At 36.4% G+C, this 14,716-nt stretch overlaps 1 protein-coding gene across 3 annotated transcripts in view; it reads left to right on the plus strand.

Moving 5' to 3' along the window:
* The window catches only part of RELCH (RAB11 binding and LisH domain, coiled-coil and HEAT repeat containing), an 84,848-nt gene that overhangs the window by 57,793 nt on the left and 12,339 nt on the right, over positions 1-14,716 (plus strand). Inside the window, exons 13-24 of one of the 3 annotated variants that reach the window (XM_057373126.1) lie at positions 995-1,066; positions 1,847-1,987; positions 2,480-2,644; positions 3,334-3,481; positions 5,388-5,544; positions 6,061-6,184; positions 6,899-6,947; positions 7,337-7,416; positions 8,184-8,290; positions 8,844-8,943; positions 13,571-13,653; positions 13,867-13,930. In XM_057373126.1, coding sequence (XP_057229109.1) covers positions 995-1,066; positions 1,847-1,987; positions 2,480-2,644; positions 3,334-3,481; positions 5,388-5,544; positions 6,061-6,184; positions 6,899-6,947; positions 7,337-7,416; positions 8,184-8,290; positions 8,844-8,943; positions 13,571-13,653; positions 13,867-13,930 — 1,290 coding nt within the window. Of the gene's footprint in view, positions 1-994; positions 1,067-1,846; positions 1,988-2,479; positions 2,645-3,333; positions 3,482-5,387; positions 5,545-6,060; positions 6,185-6,898; positions 6,948-7,336; positions 7,417-8,183; positions 8,291-8,843; positions 8,944-12,819; positions 12,903-13,570; positions 13,654-13,866; positions 13,931-14,716 lie in introns of all 3 variants that reach the window. The other 2 variants (XM_057373125.1, XM_057373127.1) reach the window with 2 other exon arrangements.

The raw sequence follows: 14,716 nt of genomic DNA on the forward strand, positions 1-14,716 counted from the left end.
AGAATTTGGCTTGGATTTTAGGGACTTCAGACTACTGAAGACAAGTCTTTAAAGACAGAAACAAAGAAGACAGTGAATACTTTGGACTTTTTCATAGTGAGTTGGCTGCCTCACCAAGGCTCTACATGGCATAGAAGAGAAAAAGAAATACTTGCACCACATGCTGCAGATCCTGTTTTATCTGACAGCATCAAAAAATTCATATTTCACTGTCAGCACTTTGCCACAGAATTTTTTATTCRCAAAGTATATTGAAGCATATTGCTTGTTTCATTGTACAGCCATTGCACAGGCCACTAAATCTGATTCCACCAGAATGCAAACTTGCTTCTGAAGTGTCAATATTAAATTTTTGAGGCAGAATTTTCAAGCAACTTTTGAGTAGAAAGGGGAAACAGCACAGGATCAAGAGGTTCTTGGTAATATGAATAGTTTTCAGCCACATTTTAGAGGCGTGATGTATTGATGCTGGACTTGAGAGCAGAACTTTAACAGCATGCAAATACATTTTGGTTTAGTGTGAGTGTCTTCTTTTGGCTCTGGTTGCTCAGCCAAGATCTGGGCACCTATGCTACCCTGGTTGGCTCAGAGCACTAGAGGGCACTTGTGTAGCTCTTGGAGGAACAGTGCTCCTGAAAGGCTTCACAAAATATTTTGTCTTATGTCATGCTAAATCAGGAGTTATACAGGTTCTTTAGAGAACAGGACTCCATACGCTGCTTTCCACCTTCTTTTTACTGCATACACATATGTGCTTCTAATTTACATATGTGCTTCTCTGAATCTTCCCTTACTCTAAGCTCTGTCTTAYAGGACAACTGCCTCACATTTGTGCCTCAGTGCAAGAATTTGAGGTTGCTAGTACCCAGGTGCAACTTCTGTGAGCTCAGTCAGTGTTTATTGAGGTGGTAGAGACTCTGTTGCATTTTATTCTAACCACATTTAGAACACTGGTTRCTGCAAAGCAAATAGTCCATCTGTTTCTCTTTTCCAGATCAACCACAAATACCCAGAGCGACGGCTACTGGTTGCAGAATCCTGTGGAGCTCTAGCACCTTACCTTCCAGTGAGTATTAATTGACTCCAAATACCTGCTAGTGAAAGCAAGGTAAAAACCTGATGCACAATGTAAGCATTTTAAATATTCCSAAGTGTGTGTATTGTGCATAGACAGTTGCATTGTCTTCTACTTTATATCACACATGAGATCTACTAAGTCACTTTAAGAAGGAGATAGCTTATTATGAAGAAATAAAGGTAAATCTAGCTATAAAATGTTTCTAAAAACAATGTGGATAATCTTTCCGTAGAAATAAAGAAAAGAAAATTGGGACCAATTAAGGAAACAATCTGTGAAAAAAGGATTGGCACTCAACTGTAGACCTCTTCAGGCACTGTGGAATGCTACATCAAGAGTGCTGCCAGTTAGAGGCAGCAGCGAAATTATGTCCGTGGYAAACTAGAATTTGAAGCTTCAGAGAAAGAGCAGGGGGGCTAAATTAAAATCCCACTTCTCCAATTTAGCAATGCAGTGATTATTTAGTTTTAAGTCTAGGCCTACAGTAGTTCATTGCGATGGCTTATTTTTGATTCCATGTGAATAAAAGGACCTTAGTTCAGTGCTTAGTAGGACAAAAGGCTCTCTAATGAAGCTACTGATGTTTTATATTCATTAATCGTTTGTTGTGAAAACTGAACATGTAATATCCATAAAGGAATTTATTGTTGGAGGAAGGGATTTAGTTTGTGAGCACTAATAAAAGTGCAAACTATTTATAACAGTTGATACAAACCCACATTTCTTGTTTCATTCGATTTAACACATATATTTCTCTTTTACAAACAGAAAGAAATTCGTAGTTCATTAGTACTCTCCATGCTGCAACAAATGCTAATGGAAGATAAGGCAGATCTGGTACGAGAAGCTGTGATCAAAAGCCTTGGCATCATTATGGGCTATATTGATGATCCAGATAAATATCAACAGGTATTATTTGATTTGGGTTCTGTATTATAAAATACTTTCTGTAGATACTTCATTAATAGGGGGTCATATAATAATAGGGGGTATAAATTCCTGCATTTTTATTATGTCTTTCCAGATACTTTTGAAAATTATATTTATTTATATGAATATTGATTTTACTGTATCACCAAGACAAAAAAGAAAAACTGCAAGTAGCATTAGAACTTCAGGTGTAAGCCTTACATAGAAGCTGTTCTAATAGTTCATAATTGCCTTTAAGAACATACCACTTTACTGTCCACGTGATACTATTAGCCAGTTTGATATCATGACCTGCTAACACAGATTCATTTGCTACAACAAAGTCTACCTGTAGTTCAACTTAATGCTGCCCAATAATGTTTCACATAACTGAAAATAAAGAACTTTTCCTTTGAGTTTTTGAAGTCAGAGTGATAAAATGAGTATATCAGTTTCTGGGAAATAATTGCATTCTTTATTGTCTTTTTCCAGGGTTTTGAACTGCTGCTTTCAGCTTTGGGAGATCCTTCAGAACGTGTGGTTAGTGCAACCCATCAGGTGTTTTTACCTGCTTACGCTGCCTGGACAACAGAACTGGGAAATTTACAGTTCCATCTAATACCTACACTGCTTAATAAAATYGAAAAATTGCTCAGGGTATGTGCTCAGCTGTTTCTATATTGTAGAATTTATTTGTATTCTTTGCTTGTACTTTGGAAGAAGAAAAAAAAAGAAAAAAGAGAAGACGCCAAAAACACCACAACCCCCCAAACTAAACATGCCCTTCTTTAATACTGTTTTGTTTTATAGCCCAATAGCATTTGACCCATGTTTGGATTGTGGAGATTTTAGTAAAGGGCAGTTTTTATTAGATAAGCAAGGAAACTAGACTTGAATGGTTAAATTGGGTTCATTTCCCATTATGATCCATTTTGCACATTTCAGCTGGTAGATATCTCAAAAGTTTTGGACATATTGGACATCTTATGACTATCCAAGACACTGAAACGAGATGCTTGCTCTCAGAGTACAGGTGACTAGTTTATTCAGTTTAGATGCCTTGGTCTCTGAGACAAAGCATTCACATTAACAAAATGTGCKGAAAAGTGTTCTTTCAAAATATCAGCCTGTTCATCAGCATGGACTCCTAATGCCAAAGGCTGTATTACTTGAATCTCTCTAGTAAAGGTGACTTAAGTGTGATAAATATGCTTGTGGTAGGCTAAATTGCTTCGTAATTAGTCTTTTTGTCTAGAAGCTCTTCACAGATGTGTTGATGCCTTGCCAGAGAATACATGAAATCATCCAAACAGAAAACTTTTAAATAAATGTCCTGTTTGTTTCAGGAAGGAGAACATGGCTTGGATGAACATAAGCTCCACATGTATCTGTCTGCCCTGCAGTCATTGATTCCTTCACTTTTTGCACTGGTGCTACAGAATGCACCTTTTACAAGCAAGGCTAAACTTCAGGGAGAAGTACCACAAATAGAAGGTAAATTATTAATTTCTGATACATTGATTTTTTTTCATTTTGGTCTCCCTTAGCAAGTTCTTAAGTACTTCTTCCTTTTTCCACCCCTTGCTATGCTTGAGATACCTGATTATCACCAAAATAATTWAACATTATTTCATCTGTTTTTCTCTACTTCTTATAAGAAGCTTTYAGAAAGCAAAGCAATTCTTAATTGTACTTCCTAAAGGTTTCTGAATGACTGATTTTCATTACCAGCCAATAAATAATAGCTCGGGAAGGCTGGCCTCAGTTTCAGTTATTTCTAACAAATTTATGAAGTGGGAAAAACACAGCATAATGCAGCAACGTCACCATCTGTTATTTATCTGTGTAATATCTCAGAAAACTATCCCATCCCTGGCAGTGTTCAAGGCCAGGCTGGGTGGACCTTTGAGCAGCCTGGTCTAGTGGCAGGTAGTGGTGTTGGAAATTAGTGATCTTTGAGGTGCCTTCCAACCCAAACCACTCTGTGACTGAAAGGCCTCACGGTGAACTTGTCCTTAGATCAGCAATCCTAGCCTTTGGAATGTTTTCTACTGTTGCAAATACTTTTTAAATATGTTGCTGGTAGCACCTGCCACATGCTGATAATAGTGCTGTGTGTGAAGAAAGGGTAGCCACTCAAAGGAGAAATTGAAAAGTAGCTACTGTTAGATATTCCTTTGAAAATGTTAAATGTGCCATGGTATGACTCATTTAGCTGACATGAGTAATATGAAGATGAGCRCTTTTTCTCTGAGTGGTTACTACTTAAATAAGGAATTAAAAAATTTCAGGTTTCAGCCTAGTCTTCTCCAGGCTGAACCAGCCCAACTCTCAGCCTTTCCTCAGAGGAAAGGTGCTCTTTTTGTTCACATTTTTGTGGCCCCCCTCAGGACTCACTCCAACAGGTCCAACATGTCTTCCTGTGCTGGGGATCCCAGAGATAGAGGCAGCAGTCCACATGGGGTCATGAGAGTGGAGCAAAGGGGCAARATTACCTTCCTCRCCCTGCTGACCACGCTGCTTTGTGTGCAAGCCAGGATTTCTGAGTTGCAAGCAAATATTGCTGAGTCATGTCCACTTTTATCACCCACCAGCACSCCCAAGTCTGCTCTCAWTCTCTTCATATCCCCCAGCCTGTATTGGTTCAGGCTCTTGCCCCAACCCAGGTGCAGCACCTTGCACTTGGYTTTGTTGAACCTGATGAGGCTCCTATGGGCTCACCTCTTGAGCTTTTCCAGGTCCCTTGGGATGTCATCCTGTCCCTCAGGCRTGTMATCTGCAGCACACAGCTTGGTGTCAKCTGCARACTTGCTGAGGGTTCACCTGATCCTTTTGTCTGTGTCATTAATGAAGATAGTAAATACTGTTGGTCCCAGTATGACCCCCTGAGGGACACAACTTGTCACTGATGTCCATCTGGACATTGCAGTGTTGACCACTATCCTCTGAATGTGACCATTCAGTCAATTCCTCATTCACTGAAAAGCCCATCCATCAAATTCATATTTCTCCAGTTTAGAGAGAAGGACTTTGTGGGAGACTGTCAAAGGCCTTACAGCAGTCCAGGTGGGTKACATCCGTAGCCCTTCATCATTCACAGATGTAGTCACTTCTTCACAGAAGGCCACTAGGGTGGTCATGCAGGATTTGACCTTGGTCAAGCCATGTTGGCAATAATAATTCCATCATTTCCCTGTATTGATATTTTCTCTGTTTAACTGAGAGTTATGTAATCTCTTCTGAAATTATTTTGACTCACTTGTTTTCAAAAAGCAAATTGATAACCTTATAGAGAAGGCACTTAACGAGTTTCACGGTTTCTTAGCTGTTGTTTCTGACATCACCTCCATGGTATTTTCATCTTCTTTCATTCATGTTTGCATGTTCTCTGCTGTTACAGTCACTAGGTTTCCCCGGCCCGTGTCACCTCTTCAGGATGTCGCTGTCATCATTGGAAGCCGCGAACAACTGGCGGTGTTGTTGCAACTGTACGACCATCAGCTAGAGCATGAGGGCACCACAGGCTGGGAGACTCTGCTATGGGTAGTCAATCAACTGTGAGTTAATTTGTATCATAGGACACGTAATTTTAAAATGTGTCAAAGTTAATAGTTCTTAAGCATGGTCATGTTTAGCAGTTACTGAATATAATCATGCTAAGTATGATTGTGTTTAAGAAATACTAAAGAGGAAAACTTTGGATTTATTTTAGGCATTTTAATTTTCATGCAGAATTGACTTTGATTAYAGTCAGAAACTATCAAGTCTAGCAGAACATATAGGTAACCATGTGCTCTGAAAATTTGTTTCTTTTTTGCATGGATATAGTTAAGTCTCTTGTGAAGTAAAGATTGTTGTATTCTGACTATTTCATGATAGCAACAGATAAAAATCTAGGTCAGACTTCCGGCACTTAAACCCTTGTTTTCTTCATGGGTCAGGAGYTGTACAGAACATGTAGTTAATTTTATTAGAACCAGAAGTGCTCTGTGTGTGCATGTAAACAAAATGTAATTGGACAAAAGCAAAAMATCAAAGCAGTGCTTAATATCCTTTTGTTTCCTGATTTTTAGGCTACCACAGCTTATAGAAATAGTTGGCAAGATCAACGTAGCATCAACTGCYTGTGTCCATGAATTCTCTAGATTTTTCTGGAGACTTTGTAGGACATTTGGGAAAATTTTTACAAACACTAAGGTAAGATACTATCTTAAATATTCTAGATAAAGAGTACCTCGATAATATGTATTCTCTATATTTATGGCTTGTCAGAACACCCACACTTTGTGACCATCCATATTTTCATGTCACAGTGATGTTTTCCTATAAGTACATTTAAACCTGCTGTTTTCAGAGCTTTATTTGTGTTCTTTTCTGGTTTTGGTCATTTTGGAATGGCCTCATCTTGCCCGRTAAAGGACCATTTAAAAAAAACAAACTGTATTCTTCATATTTCTTTTGTGAATGACAAAGAGAGTGGGAGACATCATCCTAATTCTAGTATTTTAACAACTTTCTTTCTTCRGAGCAGCATACTGTTCACTGTTTGTGGTGTACATAAGTACTCCAGCCTTACCTGATTGAAAAATTTAAAATGTATGCCTTCCCAACTTGAAATATTTTCTGTAGGTGGTATSTAAACATTTTTATCAAGGAATTATATAATTTTTCTCCACAAAGTATCTTCTGAATATAATTAAAAAATACTTTCAAGGAAAATCATCAAAGATGAGAGGATTGTCTAAAAATAAATTTATAAAACTGTTAGCAATACATGCTGCCTTCAGAGAGAGGATTGTTGTTGTTTTAGGGGATTGCTTTTTTGCTTTGTTTTACAATTCTTACATTTTTCTAAGTTAATTGACAYTGGTAACAGGTTTTCTTACATGGGATTTATCATCCTTTGCATAGGTAAAACCACAGTTCCAGGAAATCTTAAGACTGTCTGAGGAAAACATAGGTAAGTAGCTTTTACTGAAATTAATTGGTCTTAACTGCARTGGTGTTGGGGAAACAAACTTTCAATCTCTTGTTCAAATAATATTTTCAGGCTGCAATTGTCAAATTTGTTAGCTTTGTGAAGTGTTGAAAAATCTAGTCTTAATCTGAATGGAACACTGTGAAATTGTAGGTTGTGTGTAAGGTAAAAAAATCTCAACTTCAAATACCACTTGAGCAGTATTTTAAGCACATTTGTGTATATATGTATATAAATTCTTCATGTGTATATAAAGATCTGTTTAAATCTGTAATACTTAAATACACATGTGTTATCCTRCTATATGTAATACAGATATTATATACTCATATGTATGTATAAAACCTAAGTKCTTCCCTGTGTTTCATTAGATTCCGCAGCAGGTAATGGAGTGCTAACAAAAGCCACAGTTCCCATCTATGCAACAGGGGTCCTTACATGTTATATTCAGGTAGGTTTGGGTTTCTGTTTTTTTGTTAGATGTATAATGGCATGCAAAAATTATTTTAAAAAAATACCTAAACATTACTGTGTTCTTTGGAAAATTGCTGTTCTTGTGCTTTGAAGATAGATAGATGAATGGGCAGCTATAAACACATTAAACGGCAAAGTTTTCTAGGCTCAGGTGGTGATTCACATTTAGATCATGTGTTGCCAGGTCCCTCTATCAAAACTCATTTAATGTTATTCCTTAAATGGGTTTTTGGCCATTTAACTGTGAACTTTGTAAGCATCCCTGTGCAACATTTTCTGAAACAGGTAAATTGCCATTTGGGGCCTAGTTGGGATCCTAAAATTTTAGTGTTACCTAATACTCCAGCAGTGGGCAGTCATGGACTGGCATATACATATYTTAGAGTTAAAAAAGAAATTCTTCATAATATTAAATTTTTTTTTGTGGCTTGTGACCAGTTAGAAACTTTCAGGAGTCATAAATGTGCTTAAGTACTGTCCTTAAAAGATTCTTTAGTAAAACAATATGGATGATTTGTGTATGAGTATGTGCTTAGTTGATGAAACATAGTCTCTTCACGTGTTTGCTTTGAAAGGCTCTTGTTCTTTAACTACATATTTGAAGTGCCTAAGAAAACTGTTAAGTGCTTAATCTCCTCTGTTCTTTTTCATAGTTTGTTTCTTCTGCAGCTGTAGTTTGTCATCACAATCTCAGCAATTCTTCCAGCACATGCATCACTGTGCTCCCTTCTTTCCTTCTTTCAGGAAGAAGACCGCAAGCTGTTAGTTGGATTCCTAGAAGATGTAATGACCATGCTTTCACTGTCCCATGCTCCTCTTGACAGCCTGAAAGCTTCCTTTGTGGAACTAGGGTAAAGAATATACCTTAGGGTGACTAGATCTAAATATATTAGAAGCTTTTATTAAAAGCTGCTACTCTGGCTGTAATTTTAATAACTGTGATTCTTTGGGTGAATGAAGTTTTTTATCCCTGGTGTAATTTCTAGGTTAAAAATGTAGCAGTAAAAAAATAAAATCTGAAGTGTGAAAGAGGAATACCAAAATCCAAACAAAAAATTTCCACAAAAATAACTCATTGTGAATACAGTGGAAATTATTTTTWTATTTACCATGCTATTATAATGTGTTCTATATATGCATTTGCATTCAGTATCATAATTTATTCACAGTTATGTTCTTAAACTTGGGGTTTTTTTATTAATCTAAAAATTCAACATAGTTTTTAGATTGAATCATGGTGTGTGTCCTTCAGAATGAGTGGTTTGTATCCTTCAGAAGGGATAAAAGCTGAAGTTTTAGATTTGTTGAACAATGGATTCTTAAGACTGCATTTTGTAGGTAAAGAGCAAATTCCAGGCTTGGGAGTATGTTTGTTTGACCAATTGCCTAACTCCTTTCTTCTAGTGCAAACCCAGCTTATCATGAGCTGCTATTAACTGTTTTGTGGTATGGAGTTGTCCATACTTCTGCTCTTGTTCGATGTACCGCTGCTAGAATGTTTGAGGTAAGTGTTACTCAAACTTCTTTTGCACCTTTTGAAAACTAGARTTTATTTTTCAAAACAGGGATCAATCAGACAATGTTGCTACATTCTTAATAATTAAAAAACAATTTAAATAAGCTGTGTACTGTGTGGTGGAGCAGGAGGTTGCTGTTCAGTTGTTTCTGTGTCTATCCTCTGTTCAACAGCACATCTTTCTATTGGTATGTAGTTATACATAAGCACCTTTCAGTTTAAACTTCTGCTTTTTACTGTTCAACACATCATCAGTAAGTCTAATAAACTACTTACTGTTTTCAGTAGGTCTTTTGTATGTATGCTTGTACAATGCACTTGCATTATAAATCAGACTAGTTTTCTTTGTAYCAGATATGGTGGTGAAGACACACATCTAACCAATGTCATATTTTTTGTAAAAATTAAAAAAAWTTGAAGAATTTAAAAGAATTTACAGTTTCTTTACTTGCCTCGTAATCACAGCTTCATCTTTTGCTTAACATCTGTAAATTTTGATCAGAATAAACACTGAAATGTGTACCTAATAAGTTTGCTTTTATTTTCACATCATGCATTTTTTTCATCAAATGTTCATTTTAAAAGGCATATGCAAAAACTCTGGGATATACTCCATTGGCTGAACTAAAAGAGAACGTTTTGTCCTTTGCATGTTACAAACACTTTTCTAATCACCATTGCTTCTTTCTTTTTTCTTTGCATTTCTTCCACATTTGACTTGTTTGGATAGTTTYGTAGTGGACCTCTAGTTGAATCTGACATCTTGAATCCATTTGCAAAAACAAGTCCTAAATCTGCCTCAGAAAAAAGAGCACTGAACATATCCATTAGCTTTCTTTGCTGAAATTCTGCAAGTCAGAGCAGATAAAGCAGTAAACAACCTCAACAAGCTCTATTCTGAGACTTCAGTTGAAAATACCCAACAATATCCTTCTTTCCCTGGTTTTTTTTTTCTTTGCACCTCCTCTTCTTTTAAACAGGAGATGGCAATTTTTAGACATCCTTAAAATATATTTTCTATCTAACAAAAGCATTTTTAATATCATATTTGTAATAATAAGCTTTTTTTTCCCTAATAAACTTTAGCCAAACATGTGAAAGACCTCAGTTACAACAGAATGTTGTCTTGGCTGCAGCATCTTCTCCAGTTCAGCTGCATGTTGATTACTTTTCTCATTTGAAAATAGTATATTGCCATTTCTTGGATAGCCATAGCATACGTATTTATAAATGGCAWTATGTAAATATGGGAAGTCACCTCGGCAAAGAGGTGGTAATAGTTGGTTTCACTACTGAAAGGTTCCATCACTCAAGGARTTTCCCAGAGGCTGCTGAATGGCAAAGCCCATTGATTAGATAATTGGATGATGAGTATGTGACCTGCTGGGCAGCTATATGACAACAGTAAAGAGTCTGAGCAGCACACAGACTGCAGGCCCGACTGCTTTACCAAGCCTTTACAGTCTGTCAGGGATTGGAAGGATACAGAAGTGATTTGGAGCCTTTCCACTCCTTTGCTCCTTTGGGGGCAGGAAGCTTTGTGCTACCGTTTTTAAGCTGTAGTAGGCGTAAGTAATGATCTAGAGGAATCAAAACAATATATAAATTTACATTATCTGTCATACACTAACTTTACACGCTGCTGCCTGCCTTTGCTCATCCAGCTGTTCCTGTTGCTTCTGTATTAATGTTTTTAGTCAGTAGCTTCCTATTTGAATTTTGATGCAAACAGATTTGATTGCTCTGGTTTGAACGTGAAGCACATAGTTGAGTTATACATAAGCTTTACTGGTCTGTCTGGGTTCAGGGTTAGGGAGATATCTTCAGAATGACACTTCTGAAATAAAGTGTGTTTTATTTTCTCTACAATGGAATGCTTCTGTTTATCRTGCTTTACCATACTTAGAAATGTGGCAGACCAGATAGGAATGACGCTGAGATCATTCAAATTGTTTGCTAATTATACAAATCCAAAGTGTTTTGGAATATTTTTTTTCCAACTGTTGTATTACTGCTAGGCTTTCCTCAAAATGAAGGCTGGTAAAGAAAACTCAGGTCTCTGTTGTCCAAGATTGAAAGTTACAAACATTGTCTCTTTTAATGAAGGGGAAAATTGGTAAAGCTGTACATGAGAGGAAAAACCATCATAATCAAACAGTGCACTATGTCCTTAATGGCTGTTTGAAGAGTAKCCCATGAACTCAACAGATTGGCACTTGGAGTTGTTGCCAATGGAAATAGTTGTGAAATGTATTAATCTTAAAATGTTGTAGCTGAGCTGACRTCCTAATACTTTCTGAATAACAAGTATAGGATGTTGCAACTTTGTTCCTCCAGGTGCTTTGCAGCATTAGTGTCTCATGTTCTTAAAGAGCTTCTCCCCTTTCTTCCTTCTTTGGTTGTTGCCTRTAAGGCCACACTGTTCCACACTTGTGGAACTCATGCGCTCATAGATACACACACATACATGCACATGCAAGTGTTGCTTAATAAGAACAACTGCTTTATATAGAAGCTTCTGGAAAGTCAGGTTCCTTCCAATCTTTCACAACTTACTTTAGTTTAAATTCAGAGTTGGTAAAGGAGGAATGCTCTAACAAATAGCAGAGTGTAAAGTCTTCTGTAGTTAGAGAATGTAAATACTGCCTGTTTTTGGTTCTGATATACTGACAGCTACTGCTTTTCCCAAGGAAAAATATAAGAATTTAATTTGTGTTCGTTATGCAATGTGAGTAATTAGAACATAGCTAAATATTAAAAAGACATTTCATATTTCTCACATAAACTTACTGCTAAGCTTTTTATATTTGTCTCCTAAACCAAGCGAATACATGCAGACATCTTTACACGAGACACAAAATGGAAATACCTAATCTTTGCCCTTTTTATTAATGAAGACAAGACCCACTATTTTGTTGAATATGAAAAAAGTTTGCAACTTGACATTTTTGAAAATTAGCAGATTTTCATATGAAGAAAGCACATAAAGGGTATCTGCAACATACATAGCAAATGTATGTTGTGTATAGCTATGTAGGTAATGTAAAAAAATCACCTGGGAACATCTAGATTCAAACAATTTTGTTGTATTTATGGATAATGAATTTTACTGTGATTTCAAGCTTTTAACATTTGAGATGCACAGCAACAAATGTATCTCTTCCTTAGCTTGCAAAAATATTTGAAGAAATACATTTCATGGATAATTTGAGGATTCCCCATTTTCTACCTGTGTAGACCACCATGCATACTGCTGGGATGGTGGTTTAATATCAAGTAGTACTGAATGACTTTCAAGAAAGCTTTTTGGCATCTGGAAAGGTGCTGTTTGTCTCACTGTTTAAAAGTGTGAAAGATATCACTCAGTGTGAGGAAAACTACACACATTTGGCTTAGTCAAGACTTCTGTGTTGCACATGACAGCCACCTATTATGATAAATAGTGTTGCATTGAGTTATGAATAGCATTTACATGAAATTATCTAACTCAAAATGATGTCCCTYTAGTATTTAATTATACATAACTTCATTTGTAATTAGAATACATATTTATATTAGTATCTGAATTATAACATGCAATTACATGCTAAAGCTTTGAGTTCAARTTTTAAAATATCTGAAAATAGAGAAAACATCCTATTGTTGAATTTGTTGTGTTTGTGCTGATTGCCAGACCACTTTAGCTTTCTTCATGCCTTTGCATTTATGAAGCTCTAGTGTAGCAGTATTTGCTTAGCTTCTAATTTTGGTTTGCTTTTTGTGTTTTTTCTTTCTCTCTCTTGGTTGTGCCGTTCTTCTTCCCATGATACTGTGCTCGCTCTTTCCGTGCACCACCTGTGATACCCCCCTGTTCCGACCATTCAGCTGTTGGTGAAGGGGGTACATGAAACTCTGGTAGCTCAGAGAGTTGTTCCTGCTCTCATTACTCTCTCCAGTGACCCTGAAATGTAAGTTCCCTGACTGTCTTATATACCTGGCATCCCTCTTAATACTTAGGAAGAAATAACCATCAGTTCTATGTCTTAATCTAGCTGAACAAAAATTGGATTTCTTCTAAACAGAAGTTAACATTTAAATCACTTATTTTTAAATAAAAAAAATTACTGCAAAACCTAGAATTAAACTGTATAAAATGCTGAAGAAACTTTCAATAGAAATCTTAAATCCATGCAATTTTTTAATTTTTGTTTTTTATATTTAATCATGTTCTCAATTTTCAACTTTGCTTACATAATTTCTAGTAGAAAGCTGGATACTACTATTCTGTAATGCTATCAGCTTTGGTGCTGCAAAGTAAAGTATTATCTGCATTGATGAAATGTGAAGTAGTTGTGGCTGTATCTCATTTCTGATAGACAACTGTGGTGCTTCATTTCCTGGACATTCTGATGTGGTATTTCTTTCAAGCTAAGGAGGGATGCTTTGCTAATCTCACTAACAACTCGTTGCTAACAGATGCTACAGCATGAATAGAGTCTTAGTGGCTTTAATGTCTTSTGTGGGTGACTAAACCAAGAACAGCCCCAAGAGTCTGCCTGCCCATCCTCAGTCACAGCTAACCCAGTTCTTCCAAGTTTACCAAAGCGTTTTTTATTGCATGTTGACTGGTTTACAGCTGACTCTTCGAGGCATGAGTGAAGCATTAGTTGGCAAGCGGGTTGCTCCGGCCCTTGTTACCTTGTCCAGTGATCCTGAATTGTGAGTTTCAGATTGAGACCTTGAGTTAATCCTGTCTGTCCTTTTCCTGGTCTGCTTTTTTTTTTTTNTTTTTTTTTTTTTTTTTTTTTTTTTTTTTTTTGGTCATTGTTAGAAACTAATGTAACTTAAAAGTACTAATTTTTTTAATTTTGCATTAAGCAAGTCTGTTCTTGGTGTTGAATACATCTTAAAAACTCGGTTCTTCCATTGTAGTTCAGTAAGGATTGCTACAATTCCTGCTTTTGGGACCATCATGGAAACTGTTACTCAGAGAGAGGTAAGACACCTGTTGTCATGCARTTGTTTTTGTAGCATAAAAAGTGGATGATTTTTTTTAATAAATCCAGAGTAAAAGAAAGGGCAATAATCATAAATTATTTCTTTCTTTGTCAAATTCTCTTCCAAAATGCTCTCYGGTTTTGCAACCGAGTTTTTATTTTTTTTTAAACAAACCAACCCTCATAACTAATAAAAACATCTTCTAAATTWCAAACCAAACATAAACAAACAGAGACAGATAAGTAGAGGGGAGGCCTGTGCTAGAAGATGGGAAATCCCATGCTCAAAATGTTATTTAAAACCTTCTCCAGTACAGTTGTGAAATCTAACTCCATTATTTCCAAATGAAATACTTCCATTTTAAAATGGTGACCAAAAAATTGTGGTGGGGGTCAGTTAGCTTTACATAAGTATACTGAATCATTTTATATGCTTTAGGATATCCTGCTTGGCTCCCAAATACCTTAGAAGAGCGCAAGACTCTTGTAGTCCCAGTCATATCTGCTGGAAGGTTTAGCCCTTGGTGTTCAAGATGACACTGAAAGATACAGTGACATCACCAAAGTATTCCTTGAAGATAATGTAGAGTTGCAATTTCTCCTTGTKTTTTAAATTGTGATACCATGCTAATAGATCAGTATTCTGAAGACACTCAGGATTCTGCTGTAAGCAGTAGACACACTGGATTTTGTTTCATGTAACAACTGTGCAGTCAAATTTCTTCTCTAAGTCCTTGCAGGTTTTTGCAGAGCTTGCATTCTTCCCGTAATTTCAACATATTCTA

The sequence above is a fragment of the Malurus melanocephalus genome, unplaced genomic scaffold (genome assembly GCF_030028575.1).
Source record: "Malurus melanocephalus ecotype Western Australia unplaced genomic scaffold, MMel_1.1 scaffold_187, whole genome shotgun sequence".
Taxonomy (NCBI): domain Eukaryota; kingdom Metazoa; phylum Chordata; class Aves; order Passeriformes; family Maluridae; genus Malurus; species Malurus melanocephalus.